A 20,014-nucleotide genomic window follows, 5' to 3' on the forward strand; every position below is an offset into this window, starting at 1 on the left:
GTCCCTCAATGATCATTGCACCTCTGAAGAATGCCTTGCATTTTTTTGCTAGAAAAATGCACTGTGTATGCCAACTCAATCACAGCCCTAATTTACTGCGCCAAGCAGGACTTTGATACTGCTTTCCTGTTGTGCAGCCCACTAACTAACAAAAAGGGCCTAGCAGACTTCCTAAAGGAATTCATGACCTCTTTCAAGGCAGATCGGGGCTCTCTGAATGATCAACTTGATTCAGGTGAAAGAGGGAAACCATTTTTAGCAAGAAGGAAGGTACCATGCAGAAAGACACAGAGTCTGCCAAAAAAAAAAAAAGAAAAAGACAAGTAGGGATCCCTGCACAATAGGACCTGCAACTCTGAGATGCAGCTGGCTGAACTAGAACATAAGAGTAGCCATACTGGGTCAGACCAATGGTGATATCTGCCTGGATTGCCAATGAAATACCTTTCACCTTTACTTTGAAACAAGAAAGGGCTGCCACCTACACTTTGAAAGAGCTGACATTGAACCCCTGATTAAGGCAACCTTACAGAAGGCCAGGATTGAAGGCAAATCTTCCCACCAGGCTAACAGCCTGCGCAGTGCACACCAGTGGTCAAACAGGTGCCAGACTTGAACATACATCAATGACATAGAGCATTTGTGGGCCTTTAGAACATGATGAATGCTAAGTAGCCCTTATGCTTCAATCAAACACTCTCAAAGGCAAAGTTATAAGTCAAAAGGTATTCAGGTTTTCCATGAGAATCAGCCCCTGGACCAGGACAATTACAATGGAGACCTCACTAACAGCTCTGAAGCACCTGGACAATTTCTTCCACAGCCAGGGTTGCAATAGTGCATCAATCTGAGCTGTTCCTTTCTCTCTCCTGCAATTAAAGAAGAGGGGAGACTTGGCATTCTGATGAGATGCCATTGGATTGAAGATTGGAGTCCCCCAATATTCCATCATCAACAGGAGGACTGAGGGCTCAGCTTCCATCTTCCTGGGTTCAGAAGCTGCTTACTGAGAAAATCAACCTTGATATTCTCCTCTCCTGAGATATGCACTGCTGAGATTGCCAAAAGATTAATTTTTACCCAGCTGCATAGTCAGATAATCTTCTTCACCATTGCTGCATGCCTGGTGCAGTCTGTAGGTCCAAAGGAACACCCCTGAGCAGATGAAATGAAATGCCTCACCATGCCAACTGACCCCTGAATGCTGCTGACAGTGGAATTTGGATCTTGAACTGCTGGCATTTGGGAAACCATGGATCTCATGTGCACTGTCATCTACAGCATAGTCACCATGGAGCCTAGAAGCTGCAAATAGTCCCCGGCTTTTGGGGTCAACCATGCACAAAACACTCTTCTCCATGCAACACGTTTGTCCTGTATCTCATAAGTGAGAAAGACTTCCATACCTTGGTATCGAAATAGGTCCTCAGATACTCAAGGACCTGTGAGAAAACTAGGTGGCTCTTGGCATAATTCCAGCAGACCAATCATTCTGGATATGCCTGCCCAGGAATTCACCTCCAAGTCAGCACAGATAAGCCAATCGTCCAAGTAAGGATGAAATTGAAAATCCTCCTTGTGAAGGCATACCACCACCACTACCATGACCTTGGAGAAGGTCCTTGGAGCAGTTACAAGACAATAGGAAAGTGCCCTGAAGTGAAAGTGCCAGCCTAGCACATGGAACCTCAGGAAGTACTTACACCCAATCCTGATGGCAATGTGAAATAAAACTTGAACAAGTCCAGGAATGTCAAAAACTCTCTAGGCCTGACTGATGAAATCACTAACCACAGAGTCTCCTTGTGAAAGTGCAGGACCCAAAAGGAGGCACTGATTGCTTTCAGCTCCAAGATAGGATAGAATATCCTTCCTCTTTTGGGATCTACAAAATAAATGAAATGGCACACCTTGCCCTGTTTTATGGAAGGGAACTGGTTTGATGGCTTCTCATGGAGCAATCACTGCAGCAGCTAATTGATAGCCCTTCTTTTGAGGGTTGAACTACAGAACAACACCATAAAGGCATCACAAATGGGCTCTGCAAACTCTAGTCCTCCTAGACTACCTCTGGGACCCAATGGTCAGAGAAAGAGAGGGCCCACTTCTTGTGAAACAGATGGCTTCCCACCTGCAGCTCCATGGAAATGGCACACCACACTTCACTGGGGATCTTTGCAGGCAGAGGAGAAAGAGAATCCTATCCCATCCCTTGTCCTTCAAGCTCTATGAAAGGGCTGAGACTCTTCTGTTGAGTAGGGAGCCAAATCTCCCCTCCTGCTCAAACAAAACTGACCCCACTCTCTGGAAAAAGACTGGCCTCTGGACCCTCTGGCTGACAGGAAAACACTGTGGCCTGACATCTCCAAAATTCTTTTTTTTTTAATATGTGGAAGAACTTTATTGAAGAGACCAAAATCATAAAGGCATTACGATAGCAAAACCCGATTGTAAACAAATCACTTGTAATACCAGAACAAAATAGTAATGCATCACTACACCAACCACAGGAGATCTTCTCCCAGTATGAACAAGTTTTAATCCACTTTTTGTAATCCCTCCCTACATCCATTATTATTTTTTATTATTTATCCATCAGACTTCCAACCATTAACCCCTTCCCCCCAGGCCCTTACAACCCAAAATGTCCCAATCAGAGTTCACATATCATAGGATCCTTTCAAGAAGTACCTCTAGGAAGCTGTAAAGAGATCAGGGGTTTCCAAATCTTCTCCCACTTTTGAACATTCTTCCCCTGTTCAGCTAATAGCTTTTCCATATCAAAAAGGTACCATAATTTGACCATCCACTTGTCACTTGCAGGTACTTGATCACATTTCCAATGACTCGCAAGCACCAACTTTGCTGCACTAAAGCAGTGATTAAGCAAAGTGTTCTGAAGAATAGTCAAGATCGACACCCTCCTGTTTAACAAGAAAGTAGTCAGATTCCAAGGTACAGTCCACCCTGTCCACTACTGAATTGTATAAAGAATACCTACATAAGTACATAAGTACATAAGTAGTGCCATACTGGGAAAGACCAAAGGTCCATCTAGCCCAGCATCCTGTCACCGACAGTGGCCAATCCAGGTCAAGGGCACCTGGCACGCTCCCCAAACGTAAAAACATTCCAGACAAGTTATACCTAAAAATGAGGAATTTTTCCAGTCCATTTAATAGCGGTCTATGGACTTGTCCTTTAGGAATCTATCTAACCCCTTTTTAAACTCCGTCAAGCTAACCGCCCGTACCACGTTCTCCGGCAATGAATTCCAGAGTCTAATTACACGTTGGGTGAAGAAAAATTTTCTCCGATTCGTTTTAAATTTACCACACTGTAGCTTCAACTCATGCCCTCTAGTCCTAGTATTTTTGGATAGCGTGAACAGTCGCTTCACATCCACCCGATCCATTCCACTCATTATTTTATACACTTCTATCATATCTCCCCTCAGCCGTCTCTTCTCCAAGCTGAAAAGCCCTAGCCTTCTCAGCCTCTCTTCATAGGAAAGTCGTCCCATCCCCACTATCATTTTCGTCGCCCTTCGCTGTACCTTTTCCAATTCTACTATATCTTTTTTGAGATACGGAGACCAGTACTGAACACAATACTCCAGGTGCGGTCGCACCATGGAGCGATACAACGGCATTATAACATCCGCACACCTGGACTCCATACCCTTCTTAATAACACCCAACATTCTATTCGCTTTCCTAGCTGCAGCAGCACACTGAGCAGAAGGTTTCAGCGTATCATCGACGACGACACCCAGATCCCTTTCTTGATCCGTAACTCCTAACGCGGAACCTTGCAAGACGTAGCTATAATTCGGGTTCCTCTTACCCACATGCATCACTTTGCACTTGTCAACATTGAACTTCATCTGCCACTTGCACGCCCATTCTCCCAGTCTCGCAAGGTCCTCCTGTAATCGTTCACATTCCTCCTGCGACTTGACGACCCTGAATAATTTTGTGTCATCGGCGAATTTAATTACCTCACTAGTTATTCCCATCTCTAGGTCATTTATAAATACATTAAAAAGCAACGGACCCAGCACAGACCCCTGCGGGACCCCACTAACTACCCTCCTCCACTGAGAATACTGGCCACGCAATCCTACTCTCTGCTTCCTATCTTTCAACCAGTTCTTAATCCATAATAATACCCTACCTCCGATTCCATGACTCTGCAATTTCTTCAGGAGTCTTTCGTGCGGCACTTTGTCAAACGCCTTCTGAAAATCCAGATATACAATATCAACCGGCTCCCCATTGTCCACATGTTTGCTTACCCCCTCAAAAAAATGCATTAGATTGGTGAGGCAAGACTTCCCTTCACTAAATCCGTGCTGACTTTGTCTCATCAGTCCATGTTTTTGTATATGCTCTGCAATTTTATTCTTAATAATAGCCTCCACCATCTTGCCCGGCACCGACGTCAGACTCACCGGTCTATAATTTCCCGGATCTCCTCTGGAACCTTTCTTAAAAATTGGAGTAACATTGGCTACCCTCCAGTCTTCCGGTATTACACTCGATTTTAGGGACAGATTGCATATTTCTAACAGTAGCTCCGCAAGTTCATTTTTTAGTTCTATTAATACTCTGGGATGAATACCATCAGGTCCCGGTGATTTACTACTCTTCAGCTTGCTGAACTGACCCATTACATCCTCCAAGGTTACAGAGAATTTGTTTAGTTTCTCCGACTCCCCCGCTTCAAATATTCTTTCCGGCACCGGTGTCCCCCCCAAATCCTCCTCTGCAGTACATCTGAGTCTTAGGACCTGTCCACAAAATGTGCCCCATAGCTCCCCTCCGCCCACACCCTCTCCAACAGAGGGGTGAGGCAGAAGGGAAACAATGGCATAGCTACACTAAAGTCAAGTACCAGTGGTATAAAACTTTAACACTACTCTCCTGTATATTGACTGCTGTCCCAAGTTTCACCAAAGCACTTTCCATTTGCTGCCATTCCTGTATTTCATAGCCCACTCCCAATTCCTTTTCCCAATGCTCCCCCTGTGAGCAAGCACCTTAGGGGCTATGTTGTAAAGATATCTACAGATTCCAGAAATGAGTTTCCTGGTAGTCTGAAAATCTTAACAAATATTTTCTCAGAAAATGTTATCGCTAATCAATTTGCTTTTAATACTCCAATATGTCAAAAGATATAAGAACTGCGTATAAGTGTAAACATAAGTCTCTGGTATGAGATAAGTATGAGTCAACCATTGGAACGATACTAGTTTGCCGTTTTCAAACAATTGGCCCCAAATTTTGACACCAGACTAGCCTATTCCCTAAAGACACTGGTTCCATGATCTGGTGGGAAAAGTGGATTTTCACCTACTATAGGGATATACTTAGCTGGGCTCCGAGTCTATAGTATCCAAGATTCTCATAGTATGGAGAACTATGGGGCCACCCGACCCAATGGCAGGGCGCAATTGAGGCAGTAATTACATAAGACATAAAAGATCCATTTTACCACCATAGCCTGCTCAAATGCCACCCAAAACTTGGCTGGCATTCTGAAACCATTTAATCACACTCTTGACCTGTGCAGCCTTATAATAAAGATGCAAATTGAGAACACCAAGCCCTCCCAGCTTTCTGTCCTGAAAACGTACATTCCAAGGCAACCGTTATCGTTTATGATTCCAGAAAAAACAGAAGGACTATTGCCTGGAGACTGTCTAGGAATGCCCTAGGAATCCAAATTGGAAGACCCTGACATAAATATAATAAACATGGAAAAATATTTATCCCAACTGCAGCAATTCTGCTGAACCACTCAAGTGATAATATATTCCACCTCTCAAGATCACTGCATATCTCTTTAATTAATGGAGGATAGTTAGTTTTGAACATGTTTCCATATTGAAAGGTTAACCAGTCTTCAAGGTATTTAATCTCAGATTTAACACAACAAAAGGGAAAAGGAGTGCGTAGAACATTGCAAAGGTCTATGCTCACATTGACACTAAAACCATCTGACTTGGTCAAATTGATCTTAAACCTCAAGTTTGGGAACATGGTGAAGGACCTAGTAATAGTTAGCAAGACATCATCAGCAAATAATATGACTTTATATTCCCAAACCCACACCACCCCCACACTACAAGCCAACTAATATCAGGATTTGCTCAAATCGCCACTGCCAACAGTTCCATAACCACATTGAACAGGAGGGGTGATAAAGAACATGCCTGGTGCATGTTTCTGACAAGTTGAAAAAAGGAAGCGTGGCCTCCATTAACCCAAATACAGGCCTGGTAAACAAGGTTCAAACATAGTTCAAAAACCCTCTCCAAGCCTCATTTTAGCCAAAATTCAGTCCATAAATCTCTTTTTTGGCATCAATATAGAGAAGGCAACTCAGTTCAATTCTTGCCTGGGCCACATGCAAGAGGTTGACTACTCTGCAAATGTTGTCAGATACCTGCCAGTGAAGTACAAAACCAACCTGATCTGGATGGACAAGTCCAAGAGGCACCTCAGCAGCCACAACTTTAGCCACATTTGTTGCATCATCATTTAAGATTGAGAAAGGGTGGTAGGGCTAACAATTCACCCTATTCTTCCCCTCCTTTGGAATGATTACTATCCAAGTCTCTAGCATTGTTGTAAGCAAGAGCTCCCCTGCTCAGACAGAGTTGATAATATCCACAAACAACAGGGACAACTCCTTCCAAAAGGCCTGATAAAATTTCCCTGTGAAGCCTTTCAAGCCTGTGGCCACTTCCTTGAATGTGACCAGTTTATCCAATGCATTCCATTGTTCAGGTGTAAGCACAAGCTAGGCAATCGAAGCATGATAAGGATTCATATCAGCATATCTGATCCTAGCATCACAACTATACAGATTTTTGTAAAGCTGTTGAAACTGGTTCTGAATTATGGAAGAATCAGTGAGCCACTGGCTATCTGTTTCTTTCATGTTTCCAACATAGCACTCCGCCTGTGTCTGGTGCAATTTGCATGCTAACAGTCTGGAAGCTTTGTTATTATACTCATAGCAGGCAAGTTTCAAGCGGTCACACAGATAACTAATCTCTTCAGTAAGGATACTCTCCAATTGTAGTCTGGTGACTAGAAACTTCCTAAACACCCTCAGCAAACTTGTATGCTTATGCAAAGCCTACAGGTCTTTTATTTTGGTTTGACATTGTGCTTTATCTACCTCTTGTACCTTTTTACATTAGGATGACAATTTAATTAAAACATTTCTAGTTAAGTGCCAAGGGATCACATACTACTCCCAGTGCAGGTCCTGAATCCAAACTATTTTCCAAATATTCTCTTACGAGTGACATCTAGTCTTGAAGAACTCCCTCATCCTTTAAAATACTGCTATTCAGTGTCCAATAAAGCGAATGCTACATACCTGTAGAAGGTATTCTCCGAGGACAGCAGGCTGATTGTTCTCACTGATGGGTGACGTCCACGGCAGCCCCTCCAATCAGAAACTTCACTAGCAAAGGCCTTTGCTAGTCCTCGCGCGCCCATGCGCACCGCGCATGCGCGGCCGTCTTCCCGCCCGAACCGGCTCGTGTTCGTCAGTCCCATATGTAGCAAGACAAAACAAGGGAAGACACAACTCCAAAGGGGAGGCGGGCGGGTTTGTGAGAACAATCAGCCTGCTGTCCTCGGAGAATACCTTCTACAGGTATGTAGCATTCGCTTTCTCCGAGGACAAGCAGGCTGCTTGTTCTCACTGATGGGGTATCCCTAGCCCCCGGCTCACTCAAAACAACAAACATGGTCAATTGGGCCTCGCAACGGCGAGGACATAACTGAGATTGACCTAACAATTTTTCCAACTAACTGAGAGTGTAGCCTGGAACAGAATAAAACATGGGCCTAGGGGGGTCGAGTTGGATCCTAAACCCCGAACAGATTCTGAAGCACTGACTGCCCGAACCAACTGTCGCGTTGGGTATCCTGCTGCAGGCAGTAATGAGATGTGAATGTGTGGACAGATGACCACGTCGCAGCTTTGCAAATCTCTTCAATAGTGGCTGACTTCAAGTGGGCTACCGACGCTGCCATGGCTCTAACATTATGAGCCGTGACATGACCCTCAAGAGCCAGCCCAGCCTGGGCGTAAGTGAAGGAAATGCAATCTGCTAGCCAATTGGATATGGTGCGTTTCCCCACAGCCACTCCCCTCCTATTGGGATCAAAAGAAACAAACAATTGGGTGGACTGCCTGTTGGGCTGTGTCCGCTCCAGATAGAAGGCCAATGCTCTCTTGCAGTCCAATGTGTGCAGCTGACGTTCAGCAGGGCAGGAATGAGGACGGGGAAAGAATGTTGGCAAGACAATTGACTGGTTCAGATGGAACTCCGACACAACCTTTGGCAAGAACTTAGGGTGAGTGCGGAGGGCTACTCTGTTATGATGAAATTTGGTGTAAGGGGCATGGGCTACCAGGGCCTGAAGCTCACTGACTCTACGAGCTGAAGTAACTGCCACCAAGAAAATGACCTTCCAGTTCAAGTACTTCAGATGGCAGGAGTTCAGTGGCTCAAAAGGAGGTTTCATCAGCTGGGTGAGAACGAGATTGAGATCCCATGACACTGTAGGAGGTTTGACGGGGGGCTTTGACAAAAGCAAACCTCTCATGAAGCGAACAACTAAAGGCTGTCCTGAGATCGGCTTGCCTTCCACACGGTAATGGTATGCACTGATTGCGCTAAGGTGAACCCTTACAGAGTTGGTCTTGAGACCAGACTCAGACAAGTGCAGAAGGTATTCAAGCAGGGTCTGTGTAGGACAAAAGCGAGGATCTAGGGCCTTGCTGTCACACCAGACGGCAAACCTCCTCCATAGAAAGAAGTAACTCCTCTTAGTGGAATCTTTCCTGGAAGCAAGCAAGATGCGGGAGACACCCTCTGACAGACCCAAAGAGGCAAAGTCTACGCTCTCAACATCCAGGCCGTGAGAGCCAGAGACTGGAGGTTGGGATGCAGAAGCGCCCCTTCGTCCTGTCTGATGAGGGTCGGAAAACACTCCAATCTCCACGGTTCTTCGGAGGACAACTCCAGAAGAAGAGGGAACCAGATCTGACACGGCCAAAAAGGAGCAATCAGAATCATGGTGCCTCGGTCTTGCTTGAGTTTCAACAAAGTCTTCCCCACCAGAGATATGGGAGGATAAGCATACAGCAGACCCTCCCCCCAGTCCAGGAGGAAGGCATCCGATGCCAGTCTGCCGTGGGCCTGAAGCCTGGAACAGAACTGAGGGACTTTGTGGTTGGCTCGAGATGCGAAGAGATCTACCAAGGGGGTGCCCCACACCTGGAAGATCTGTCGTACTACACGGGAATTGAGCGACCACTCGTGAGGTTGCATAATCCTGCTCAACCTGTCGGCCAGACTGTTGTTTACGCCTGCCAGATAAGTGGCTTGGAGCACCATGCCCTGACGGCGAGCCCAAAGCCACATGCTGACGGCTTCCTGACACAGGGGGCGAGATCCGGTGCCCCCCTGCTTGTTGATGTAATACATGGCAACCTGGTTGTCTGTCTGAATTTGGATAATTTGGTGGGACAGCCGATCTCTGAAAGCCTTCAGAGCGTTCCAGACCGCTCGTAACTCCAGGAGATTGACCTGCAAATCGTGTTCCTGGAGGGACCAGCTTCCCTGGGTGTGAAGCCCATCGACATGAGCTCCCCACCCCAGGAGAGACGCATCCGTAGTCAGCACTTTTTGTGGCTGAGGAATTTGGAAAGGACGTCCCAGAGTCAAATTGGACCAAATCGTCCACCAATACAGGGATTTGAGAAAACTCGTGGACAGGTGGATCACGTCTTCTAGATCCCCAGCAGCCTGAAACCACTGGGAAGCTAGGGTCCATTGAGCAGATCTCATTTGAAGGCGGGCCATGGGAGTCACATGAACTGTGGAGGCCATGTGGCCCAGCAATCTCAACATCTGCCGAGCTGTGATCTGCTGGGACGCTCGCACCCGTGAGACGAGGGACAACAAGTTGTTGGCCCTCGACTCTGGGAGATAGGCACGAGCCGTCCGAGAATCCAGCGGAGCTCCTATGAATTCGAGTCTCTGTACTGGGAGAAGATGGGACTTTGGATAATTTATCACAAACCCCAGTAGCTCCAGGAGGCGAATAGTCATCTGCATGGACTGTAGAGCTCCTGCCTCGGATGTGTTCTTCACCAGCCAATCGTCGAGATATGGGAACACGTGTACCCCCAGCCTGCGAAGTGCTGCTGCTACTACAGCCAAGCACTTCGTGAACACTCTGGGCGCAGAGGCGAGCCCAAAGGGTAGCACACAGTACTGGAAGTGACGTGTGCCCAGCTGAAATCGCAGATACTGTCTGTGAGCTGGCAGTATCAGGATGTGCGTGTAGGCGTCCTTCAAGTCCAGAGAGCATAGCCAATCTTTTTCCTGAATCATGGGGAGAAGGGTGCCCAGGGAAAGCATCCTGAACTTTTCCTTGACCAGATATTTGTTCAGGGCCCTTAGGTCTAGGATGGGACGCATCCCCCCTGTTTTCTTTTCCACAAGGAAGTACCTGGAATAGAATCCCAGCCCTTCTTGCCCGGATGGCACGGGTTCGACTGCATTGGCGCTGAGAAGGGCGGAGAGTTCCTCTGCAAGTACCTGCTTGTGCTGGAAGCTGTAAGACTGAGCTCCCGGTGGACAATTTGGAGGTTTTGAGGCCAAATTGAGGGTGTATCCTTGCCGGACTATTTGAAAAACCAACTGATCAGAGGTTATGAGAGGCCACCTTTGGCGAAAAACTTTCAACCTCCCTCCGACCGGCAGATCGCCCGGCACTGACACTTGGATGTCGGCTATGCTCTGCTGGAGCCAGTCAAAAGCTCGTCCCTTGCTTTTGCTGGGGAGCCGAGGGGCCTTGCTGAGGCGCACGCTGCTGACGAGAGCGAGCGCGCTGGGGCTTAGCCTGGGCCGCAGGCTGTCGAGAAAGAGGTTGTACCTACGCTTACCAGAAGAGTAGGGAACAGTCTTCCTTCCCCCATAAAAACGTCTACCTGTGGAGGTAGAAGCTGAAGGCTGCCGGCGGGAGAACTTGTCGAGAGCGGTATCCCGCTGGTGGAGCTGCTCTACCACCTGTTCGACCTTCTCTCCAAAAATATTGTCCGCACGGCAAGGCGAGTCCGCAATCCGCTGCTGGATCCTATTCTCCAGGTCGGAGGCATGCAGCCATGAGAGTCTGCGCATCACCACATCTTGAGCAGCGGCCCTGGACGCAACATCAAAGGTGTCATACACCCCTCTGGCCAGGAATTTTCTGCACGCCTTCAGCTGCCTGACCACCTCCTGAAATGGCTTGGCTTGCTCAGGAGGGAGCTTGTCCACCAAGCCCGCCAACTGCCGCACATTGTTCCGCATGTGAATGCTCGTGTAGAGCTGGTAAGACTGAATTTTGGCCACGAGCATAGAGGAATGGTAGGCCTTCCTCCCAAAGGAGTCTAAGGTTCTAGAGTCTTTGCCCGGGGGCGCCGAAGCATGCTCTCTAGAACTCTTAGCCTTCTTTAGGGCCAAATCCACAACTCCAGAGTCGTGAGGCAACTGAGTGCGCATCAGCTCTGGGTCCCCATGGACCCGGTACTGGGACTCGATCTTCTTGGGAATGTGGGGATTACTTAAAGGCTTGGTCCAGTTCGCCAGCAATGTCTTTTTTAGGACATGATGCATGGGTACTGTGGACGCTTCCTTAGGTGGAGAAGGATAGTCCAGGAGCTCAAACATTTCAGCCCTGGGCTCGTCCTCCATAACCACCGGGAAGGGGATGGCCGTAGACATCTCCCGGACAAAGGCCGCAAAAGACAGACTCTCGGGAGGAGAAAGCTGCCTTTCAGGGGAGGGAGTGGGATCAGAAGGAAGGCCATCAGACTCCTCGTCAGAGAAATACCTGATGTCCTCCTCCTCCTCCCACGAGGCCTCACCATCGGTATCAGACACAAGTTCACGAACCTGTGTCTGAAGCCATGCCCGGCTCGACTCCGTGGAACCACGGCCACGGTGGGAGCGTCGAGAGATAGACTCCCTCGCCCGCACCGGCGAAGCTCCCTCCGCCGACGTCATCGGGGAGCCTTCCTGGGAGGCGACCGCAGTCGGTACCACAAGCGGCACCGATGTCGGAGACCTCACCCCGGGCTAGGGGCCAGTCAGCCCCTCACTCGACGGTACCGGTGGCGCAAGCACCCACGGTACCGGAGGGGAAGGGCGCAACAGCTCTCCCAGGATCTCTGGGAGAACGGCCCGGAGACTCTCGTGCAGGGCGGCTGTGGAGAAAGACATGGAAGCCGATGCAGGAGTCGAAGTCAGAGTCTGTTCCGGGCATGGAGGCTGTTCCGGGCTGTCCAAGGTGGAGCGCATTGACACCTCCTGAACAGAGGGTGAGCGGTCTTCCCGGTGCCGATGCCTGCTGGGTGCCGACTCCCTCGGCGACCCAGAGCTCTCGGTACCGACGCGGGAAGGAGACCGGTGTCGATGCTTCTTTGACTTTTTCAAACGAAGGATGTCACCGGAGCTTCCTTGTACCGATGAGGAGGACGTAGAATCCAGCTGTCGCTTCCTCGGGGCCGAGGCCGAAGAAGGTCGGTCTCAGGGGGGTTGTACCGGAGGAGCCCTCAGGTTAGGGGGAGACCCACCCGAAGGCTCACCGCCACCAGCAGGGGAATGGACAGCCCTCACCTGCACTCCAGACGAAGCACCACCGTCCGACGACATCAGCACTAGTGGAGGTCCCGGTACCACCGACGCCGACGCAGCCTTCCGATGTCTCGGCCCCGACGATGCTGAGGGTCGATGCCTCGATGCAATCGATACAGTCGCGGCCGAGGGCGGAGGTCTTGACGCTGTCGACGTCGATGCACTCGATACTCCCGGTGCCGATGCCGACGAAGAGCCCGAGAACAAAACGTTCCACTGGGCCAATCTCGCTACCTGAGTCCTTTTCTGTAAAAGGGCGCAAAGACTGCAGGCCTGCGGGCGGTGCCCAGCCCCCAGACACTGAAGACACGACGCGTGCCTATCAGTGAGCGAGATTACCCGGGCGCACTGGGTGCACTTCTTGAAGCCGCTGGGAGACTTCGATGACATGGGCGGAAAAATCACGCCGGCGAAATCAAAACTCGTAATTGCGGTAAGGCGCCAAAAAGAGGGGGAGAAAAAAACTCGACCCGAGGCCTCAAAGGGGCCTACCCCGAAAACGAAAGAAAACTTATTGGGGCCAAAAACTAGAAATATGGGGAAGGGAAAAAGACCGAAAGGCCCTTCTCTGAAAGCCCTTTTTTTTTTTTTTTAGAGCGAAAAAGTCAAAAGACGCGCGAGGGTCAACTTAAGGGGCGTGAACGGCGCAAACACGACCGTACCGAGCGCGGACAAAAGAAGACTGACGAACACGAGCTGGTTTGGGCGGGAAGACGGCCGCGCATGCGCGGTGCGCATGGGCGCGCGAGGACTAGCAAAGGCCTTTGCTAGTGAAGTTCCGATTGGAGGGGCTGCCGTGGACGTCACCCATCAGTGAGAACAAGCAGCCTGCTTGTCCTCGGAGAAAGATCCCTAGATTTAGATTATATATCTAGAATGGTTACAACATAGGAAGCATGATCAGAGAAAGTGATGTTACCAATTTGAGGAGAGTGCTCCCACCCCCTCAATCGAACATCTAGGAATGAATAATCAATGCAAGAATATGTCCAGTAGGCACCAGAGAAAAAAGTGGAATCACACAGCAGTGGATGATGCTCTTACCTGTCAGACTTGTGAGTTCTTGTACCAAGTAGAGTGCTGCTGAGCCCAGTACTCGGACCAGGTTCTGCTTGGCGGCTGGACAACCATGGGTTTACCTGCACTGACCGCCGTTCCCCAGAGATTGAGCCCCTAGGTGCGGGCGGCCTGCAGGACTTACAGGACGGAGCTGGAAGTGGGGTGATGAATGTATCGGCCAGGCAGGCAGCAGGTCAAGAGAGTAATCCAGGTACAAGCGGCAGTCAGTAGGCAGGCAGCAGACAAGAGAGTAATCCAGGTACAGGCAAGTCAGTAGGCGTGCGGCAGGCAAGAGAGTAATCCAGGTACAGGCAAACGTAAGTAACGAGGGACCAGTAGATAAGAAGCAGACTACAGAGTTAGAAACACCTACCAAAGTAGAAGCCAAAGCATGGAGTCCAGGGAGAGCTCAGCTGATAAAGTGCTGGCGTCTGACATCAGTATGGAGAAGGGGCACAGCCATAGGACAAGAACAGGGAAAGGAGGAACTGGAAGACCAATAGGAGAGAAGCAAGGGAAGCCAGGCAGAGGAAGAGCAGACCCAGGTGGGTGGAAGCAAAGCAATCAAGGACCTATCCCCCCCTCACCTTGCTGACCTGTACTATCCAGATTAGAATGCATGCAACTATTTAAGTTCCCTGCCAAAATAACCAGACTCATTGCAAGGGAGGCTTCATCTGGTGTAAATTGGCATAAAACACCCTCTGTTCTTCATTCAGGGCATAAACAACCAGTGTGATCTCCCAAACTAATATGTGCCATAAAATAGCAGCCCACAGCATCTCTCTTAATCTGCCCTATCCATGACTGCAATTTCTTACAGCCACTGACATCGGACGCAAATAGAGCACCAGAGAAATGCTTATTGTGAACTAGGTGACATGACAGCTCCCATAGAACCCACAGCACCTGCCACTGGCATCAGAGGACTCACTCTGGACCCCCCCCCCCTTCTTATAGCCCAAGATTTCTGAAGTGTCTCACTTTCAGAATCCCTCAGCCACTGCCTCTGCTTGAATGGCTTGCTGCTTAAGAGGTTCTTTTTAAAAATAAACTTTATTGAGCAGGCTTCCAATTTCTTCTCATATCTTTTTCTTCTCTCCCTATGCAGAGACCACCAGATATTAGGGGCAAGGGGAAAAGTACTCATCCCTGCTGGCAGAGGCCCAGTGGAACCACTGCCAGGCCCGTGAGCTAAGGCATGGGGCTACAAGGGGCAAAAACCTCACCAAGCTCAAGTAGGGCAAAGGTCCATAGACCAATTCCTGACAGTTGGCACTGGCCAAAGGACTCAATCTGTAGACTGTATCATAGAGAATTTAGAACTCCTGAAGGATCCTGCTGCACCACTCCAATTTGCATCATCTGCTGGAAGCAGAGAAATACTGACAAATTACAGGCTGTACCACTCCATATTCTGGTGATGTCACTGGAAAGCTCAACTTCTCTGCCTTCATCTGCTAGTAGAGTGGCATAACCCTTCAGTTTGGACTGGCCTAGCAGGATATAAAGGAATTTCATTTTATATTTTGTATCTGAAAAGCATTCAGCCGACGCAATGCTTGTTTAATCATGCTAAACTTTGTAGGGAATGCCCTAAAGCTGAGGTGCTATGGACCTTGTTTGCAATCTCAGCAATTGGCGTAGCCAGTCAGCCACTTTTGGGTGGGCTTGAGCTCAAAATGGGTGGGCAGAAAATTTTTTCTCTAGGTCTGCCCTGCCCCCTTCTCTTCATTCCTCCCCCAATACCTCCCATCTCAAAATATAAATACTTTAGCTAATGAGGATCCCCAAGATCTGTCAGCTGAAGACTTCCTCACATGATGGATATAACTCCCTTTTACCAAGGAGACAGGACAAATGAATGTTCTGTGGGGGACCTGAGGTGTGAATTCATTGATGGACCCCACCCAGTGGCGTTCCTAGGGGGGCGGACACCCGGGGCAGCGCCCTGCCCCCCCGGGTGCAGCACCCCCCCCCCCCCCATGCCGCGCGGACCCCCCCCCCGGCGAAAGAGCCCCCCCCCCAGGTGCATGCCGCTGGGGGGGGGGGGGGTGCCGGAGCGCGCGCCTGCTGCGAGTTTACTAACTTTGCTCGTTCGCTGCAGCTCCCTCTGCCCCGGAACAGGAAGTAACCTGTTCCGGGGCAGAGGGAGCTGCAGCGAACGAGAGAAGTTAGCGAACTCTCGCAGCAGGCACGTGCCGCGACACCCCCCAGCGGCATGCACCCGGGGCAGACCGCCCCCACCGCCCCCCCCTTGGTACGCCACTGTCCCCACCCCCCTAACATATGGCTAAAATGAAGCTGTGAATATTTGCACCTGCTCAGGAGGATGTGTAAATGTTCACACACTTCGAGTTGGAACATACCCACACCTGAGTCCCTTTATAACACTGCCCCCATAGTAAGTAGCACTATCACTGTGCCACAGGGATGGCCCCATGTTTGATTTTCTATAATAAATACATAGTACTTATTTCAGGAGATCAGAACAAAAACATGAATATGGAAAGATACAGAGCAGATAATAAGATACTAATATCTTCTTAATAATTGTACTCGTTAGAGATTTTTCTTACTTGGCTAGATGCAAGGATTTGGCGCACTTCTTGCTTAAAATCAATAAACCGATCGTGATAGATGGCCAGGGACCAAGGTTCTCTGAAGTAGCTGGTTGCAAAAGAGAAGAAATTGAGTTATCTAGTGAACCTCTCATTAACCACTAATAAAGTATTTACCTGCTTTTTTTGCTTTTATAATTTACAGCTCTGGACCCATCATGATCGTTTGTTCATGAAATGCCTCCCATAACAGCACGGTCAATCAATTTTTTTAATGGATGTTCCTGATGTACAGCCAGCTCTAGTAATTACATTTAAAGTGGCTTAATTCAGAGCTGTGGCAAGACCCAGTGAAGAATCCTGATTTTATCAGAATTTAAAAGCCTGAAGACCTGCAAAGGACAGTGTCTCCATTATCTGTCCTCATTTGAAAAAAGCAGATTGCAGGATTAACTGAACTGCTGCATAAACAAATTAAATTTGTGTAGACAATGACACAAATGTTGTTCAGCATTAAGGTTTCAGGATTAATAGATGGCAGAAAACAGGTCACCATGGTGTTGTAATAAGGTCCTCGGACTATCGGTTACATGATAAACTTCTGATTTGGAAGGAGAGCTTTTAGCTGTTTTCATTTTCAGGACTAGGCTATAGAAAATTGTTTGAATATTTAACATCTTATCAAGAAAATTATCTCAGTGAATACATACATAAAGAGACAATTTTCAACCACAATTATTACATGTAAAGAAACAATGATACAAAATGAAAAAAGGCAAAGAAAGATAGAAATTCAATAGAAGAAAACAAAAAATGTGCACTTTGGGGGTCATTTACTGAAGGCTAGCATGCACTAACCTCATTATCATCTGTTATCTCTGACATGGCTGACAACATGCACTAAATGTCAGTAAATGACCCCTGTATATTATTATAATTGTTATTTCTTTATTAGGGTTTGGTTCATGCCTTTCTTAGTTGTAGCTGAAGGTGAGTTAAATTCAGGTACAGTAGGTATTTTCCTGTTCCTGGAAGGCTTATAATCTATGGGGTCCTTTTAACTACGCTGCAGCAAAACATTGCTTAATGTGCCCTTACATGGGACTTTCCTGTGTGCTAAGGCCATTTTTACTGCAGCCATAAAATGGCCAGTTTTCTATTTTTTTGGCATTCATGGCCATGTGCTAAGATTGACAGAGAACCAAAGAAGGAGAAAACACTCCATGAGTAGAACCAATGAAGACAAAACAGTAGTGGAGCACACAATCCACTGATGGAACCAGAAAGGACAGAATCAGTAGTATCTACGAAAAGACCCGACACAGCTGTGTTTCGGCACTAACAGAGCCTGCGTCAGAAGTCTCATACATTCCTTTATTGGAACTGTGGATGGTTTCTTGTGCCATAGTTACAGCTCTTTTGATTAGAATGATTTTCCAAATTGGCGGAGAACTAAGTCACTTAGCTGACTGAGGATTTTTAACCAGTGTTCACTCTTGCAAGTTATTTGCATCGATGTTACCGTGAGAATATATGACCCCTGCCGAAGGCACTGTTAGTGCTGAAACAGCTGTGTTGGGATTTTCGTCGGTGACAGGGAATTGGGCTTGATGGACCTTTGGTCTGTCCCAGCATGGCGATGCTTATGTACTTACTAGTAAAAAAGGCCCATTTCTGACACAAATGAAATGGGCGCTAGCAAGGTTTTCCTCGGCTCCCCTGCAGCCACCCATGCCCAGCGACCCTCCTCTCCCCCTGCAGCCACCCATGTCCACTGACCCTCCTCTCCCCCTGTGCCCACTGCAGCCACCCATGTCCAGTGAACCTCCTCTCTCCCCTGCCCCCCCTCCTGCCACCCATGTCCAGCGACCCTCCTCTCTCCCCTGCCCCCCCTCCAGCCACCCATGTCCAGCGACCCTCCTCTGGACATGGATCATCTGTGAAGCATGTTTTTTTTCCCCCCGGGTTGACATTATAATGGCTACGGTGATGTCAGCCTGATCTACGGCACCTAGCAGACCAACTCGGAATGAGCCACGGTCCCAGGCAAGTCAGAACGTTGGAGGTGAATTATTATATAGGATGTACTAATGCTGGTAATAAAGTCCTTTCTGGTTCCATCAGTGGATTGTGTGCTCCACTACTGTTTTGTCTTCATGTGCTAATGTTTCCATTAGCATGCAGCCATTTAAAAAAAATTATCGCATGAGCACTTACAGCCACCTATTCTGTAAGAAGTTAGCACAAGGTAATGTGGATGCACTAACTGGCTAGCACAGGAACATTTATTCTCCACTCATGCCACACCCCCTGAAAAAATGAGAACTATTTTTTTAGCACACAGCATGTGCACATTTTAGAGTTACAGCAGGACGCCTGAACACATCCTGTGATACTCCATTTTTAGATGTTGGGCACACGTTAGCACCTCATGCAGCTCAGTAAAAGGTCCCCACGTTTGTCACTGCAAATCATAACTAACTGAAAGTCAATCATACATTTAAGTAGCTTTGAAACACTTCACATTGTCCTAGTGATACAAATACAGTTCTGTCCTCCATTAGATCTTCCACTTTGAATGTGGCCAGTGCTAGTAATAAGATTATATATATGCATTGTTAATTGCAAAATAGTTTCATTATGACCTTGAAAACATATACAAAAGATAATTTATTCACTTTCTATAAATTCTAGATTATCTAGTTGCCAAATGTTCTTCTAGGTACTTTCTCAAATGTTATGTGAGCTTTAAGCGGCACACCCACAAATGAAGTCTTTAATGCATGGCTAGAATTAATCAGAATTAGTTTGCTCTATTACAATCCCAAAACAATGGTTATACATAAAGCATTATTGTCACCCATGGCCAGCAGGGACAAAAGCCCCTATAAAATTAGCCCTTGCAAATGGTTATGGACCAGATTTAAATTCTTCCCCAGGGTATCCATCTCCCGTACAAAGAGGTTTTATGATCAGAAAAGGTTTATGTCAGCCAATCTGCTGGTGCAATTCCAGCTTTTCTGGAATGTAAAGTCCATCTACACTGAAGATTAACATCTAGGCAACAGGTTGGAATCAGGGCTTCAAAGAATAAACCATCAGATTAAACAGACTGTGGTAAATCTGCTAAACACTAGTTGGTGTCTTTTTTTTTTTTTAATTACTATTTGTAACTCTATAGAACACCTTGCCTGTCTCCTTTATTCAGGAACCTCGTATCAAAAATCCATGGTTCTGTGTTACAAGTAGAAGGCTATTTTAAACCAAGAGTGCATGCATGTCTTTATTTCATTTTTTTATTCTAAAATTTATCAATTGGATGGCTACAGCATTTTAAGTTTAGGCTATAGAATACTGTGAAATATTGTGGCCATCTTGTCTCTCTTTTTCTTTTTAGTGAAACAGAATAGCACTGTATGATGGTTCAATTTTCTTATTATAAATTATCAGTTACTAAGATTATATGTATTCATTGTTTCTGACATTAAGGGGCATATTTACTAAATTGCATTAGCAGTGACACAGGCACTCAATGTGTGTTAATACCTGTGTGACTCCTTAATGCATATTAAAAAGTCATTAAAGCAAGTTAATGAGTTAGTGCTACTGCTGATGTGCAGATTTTCACATTAATTTACATTAATGTATAAATATTTAAATAAACTGCTAAAATAAA

General features: G+C 47.3%; 1 protein-coding gene across 1 annotated transcript in view; it reads right to left on the bottom strand.

The window, feature by feature from the left end:
* Positions 1-20,014, bottom strand: part of CFAP61 (cilia and flagella associated protein 61) — a 676,218-nt gene that overhangs the window by 7,608 nt on the left and 648,596 nt on the right. Inside the window, exon 26 of the mRNA XM_030196227.1 lies at positions 16,357-16,447. Within this exon, the coding sequence (XP_030052087.1) occupies positions 16,357-16,447 (91 nt within the window). The remainder of the gene's footprint in view (positions 1-16,356; positions 16,448-20,014) is intronic.

This window comes from Microcaecilia unicolor, chromosome 3 (assembly GCF_901765095.1).
Source record: "Microcaecilia unicolor chromosome 3, aMicUni1.1, whole genome shotgun sequence".
NCBI classification, from domain to species: Eukaryota; Metazoa; Chordata; class Amphibia; order Gymnophiona; family Siphonopidae; genus Microcaecilia; species Microcaecilia unicolor.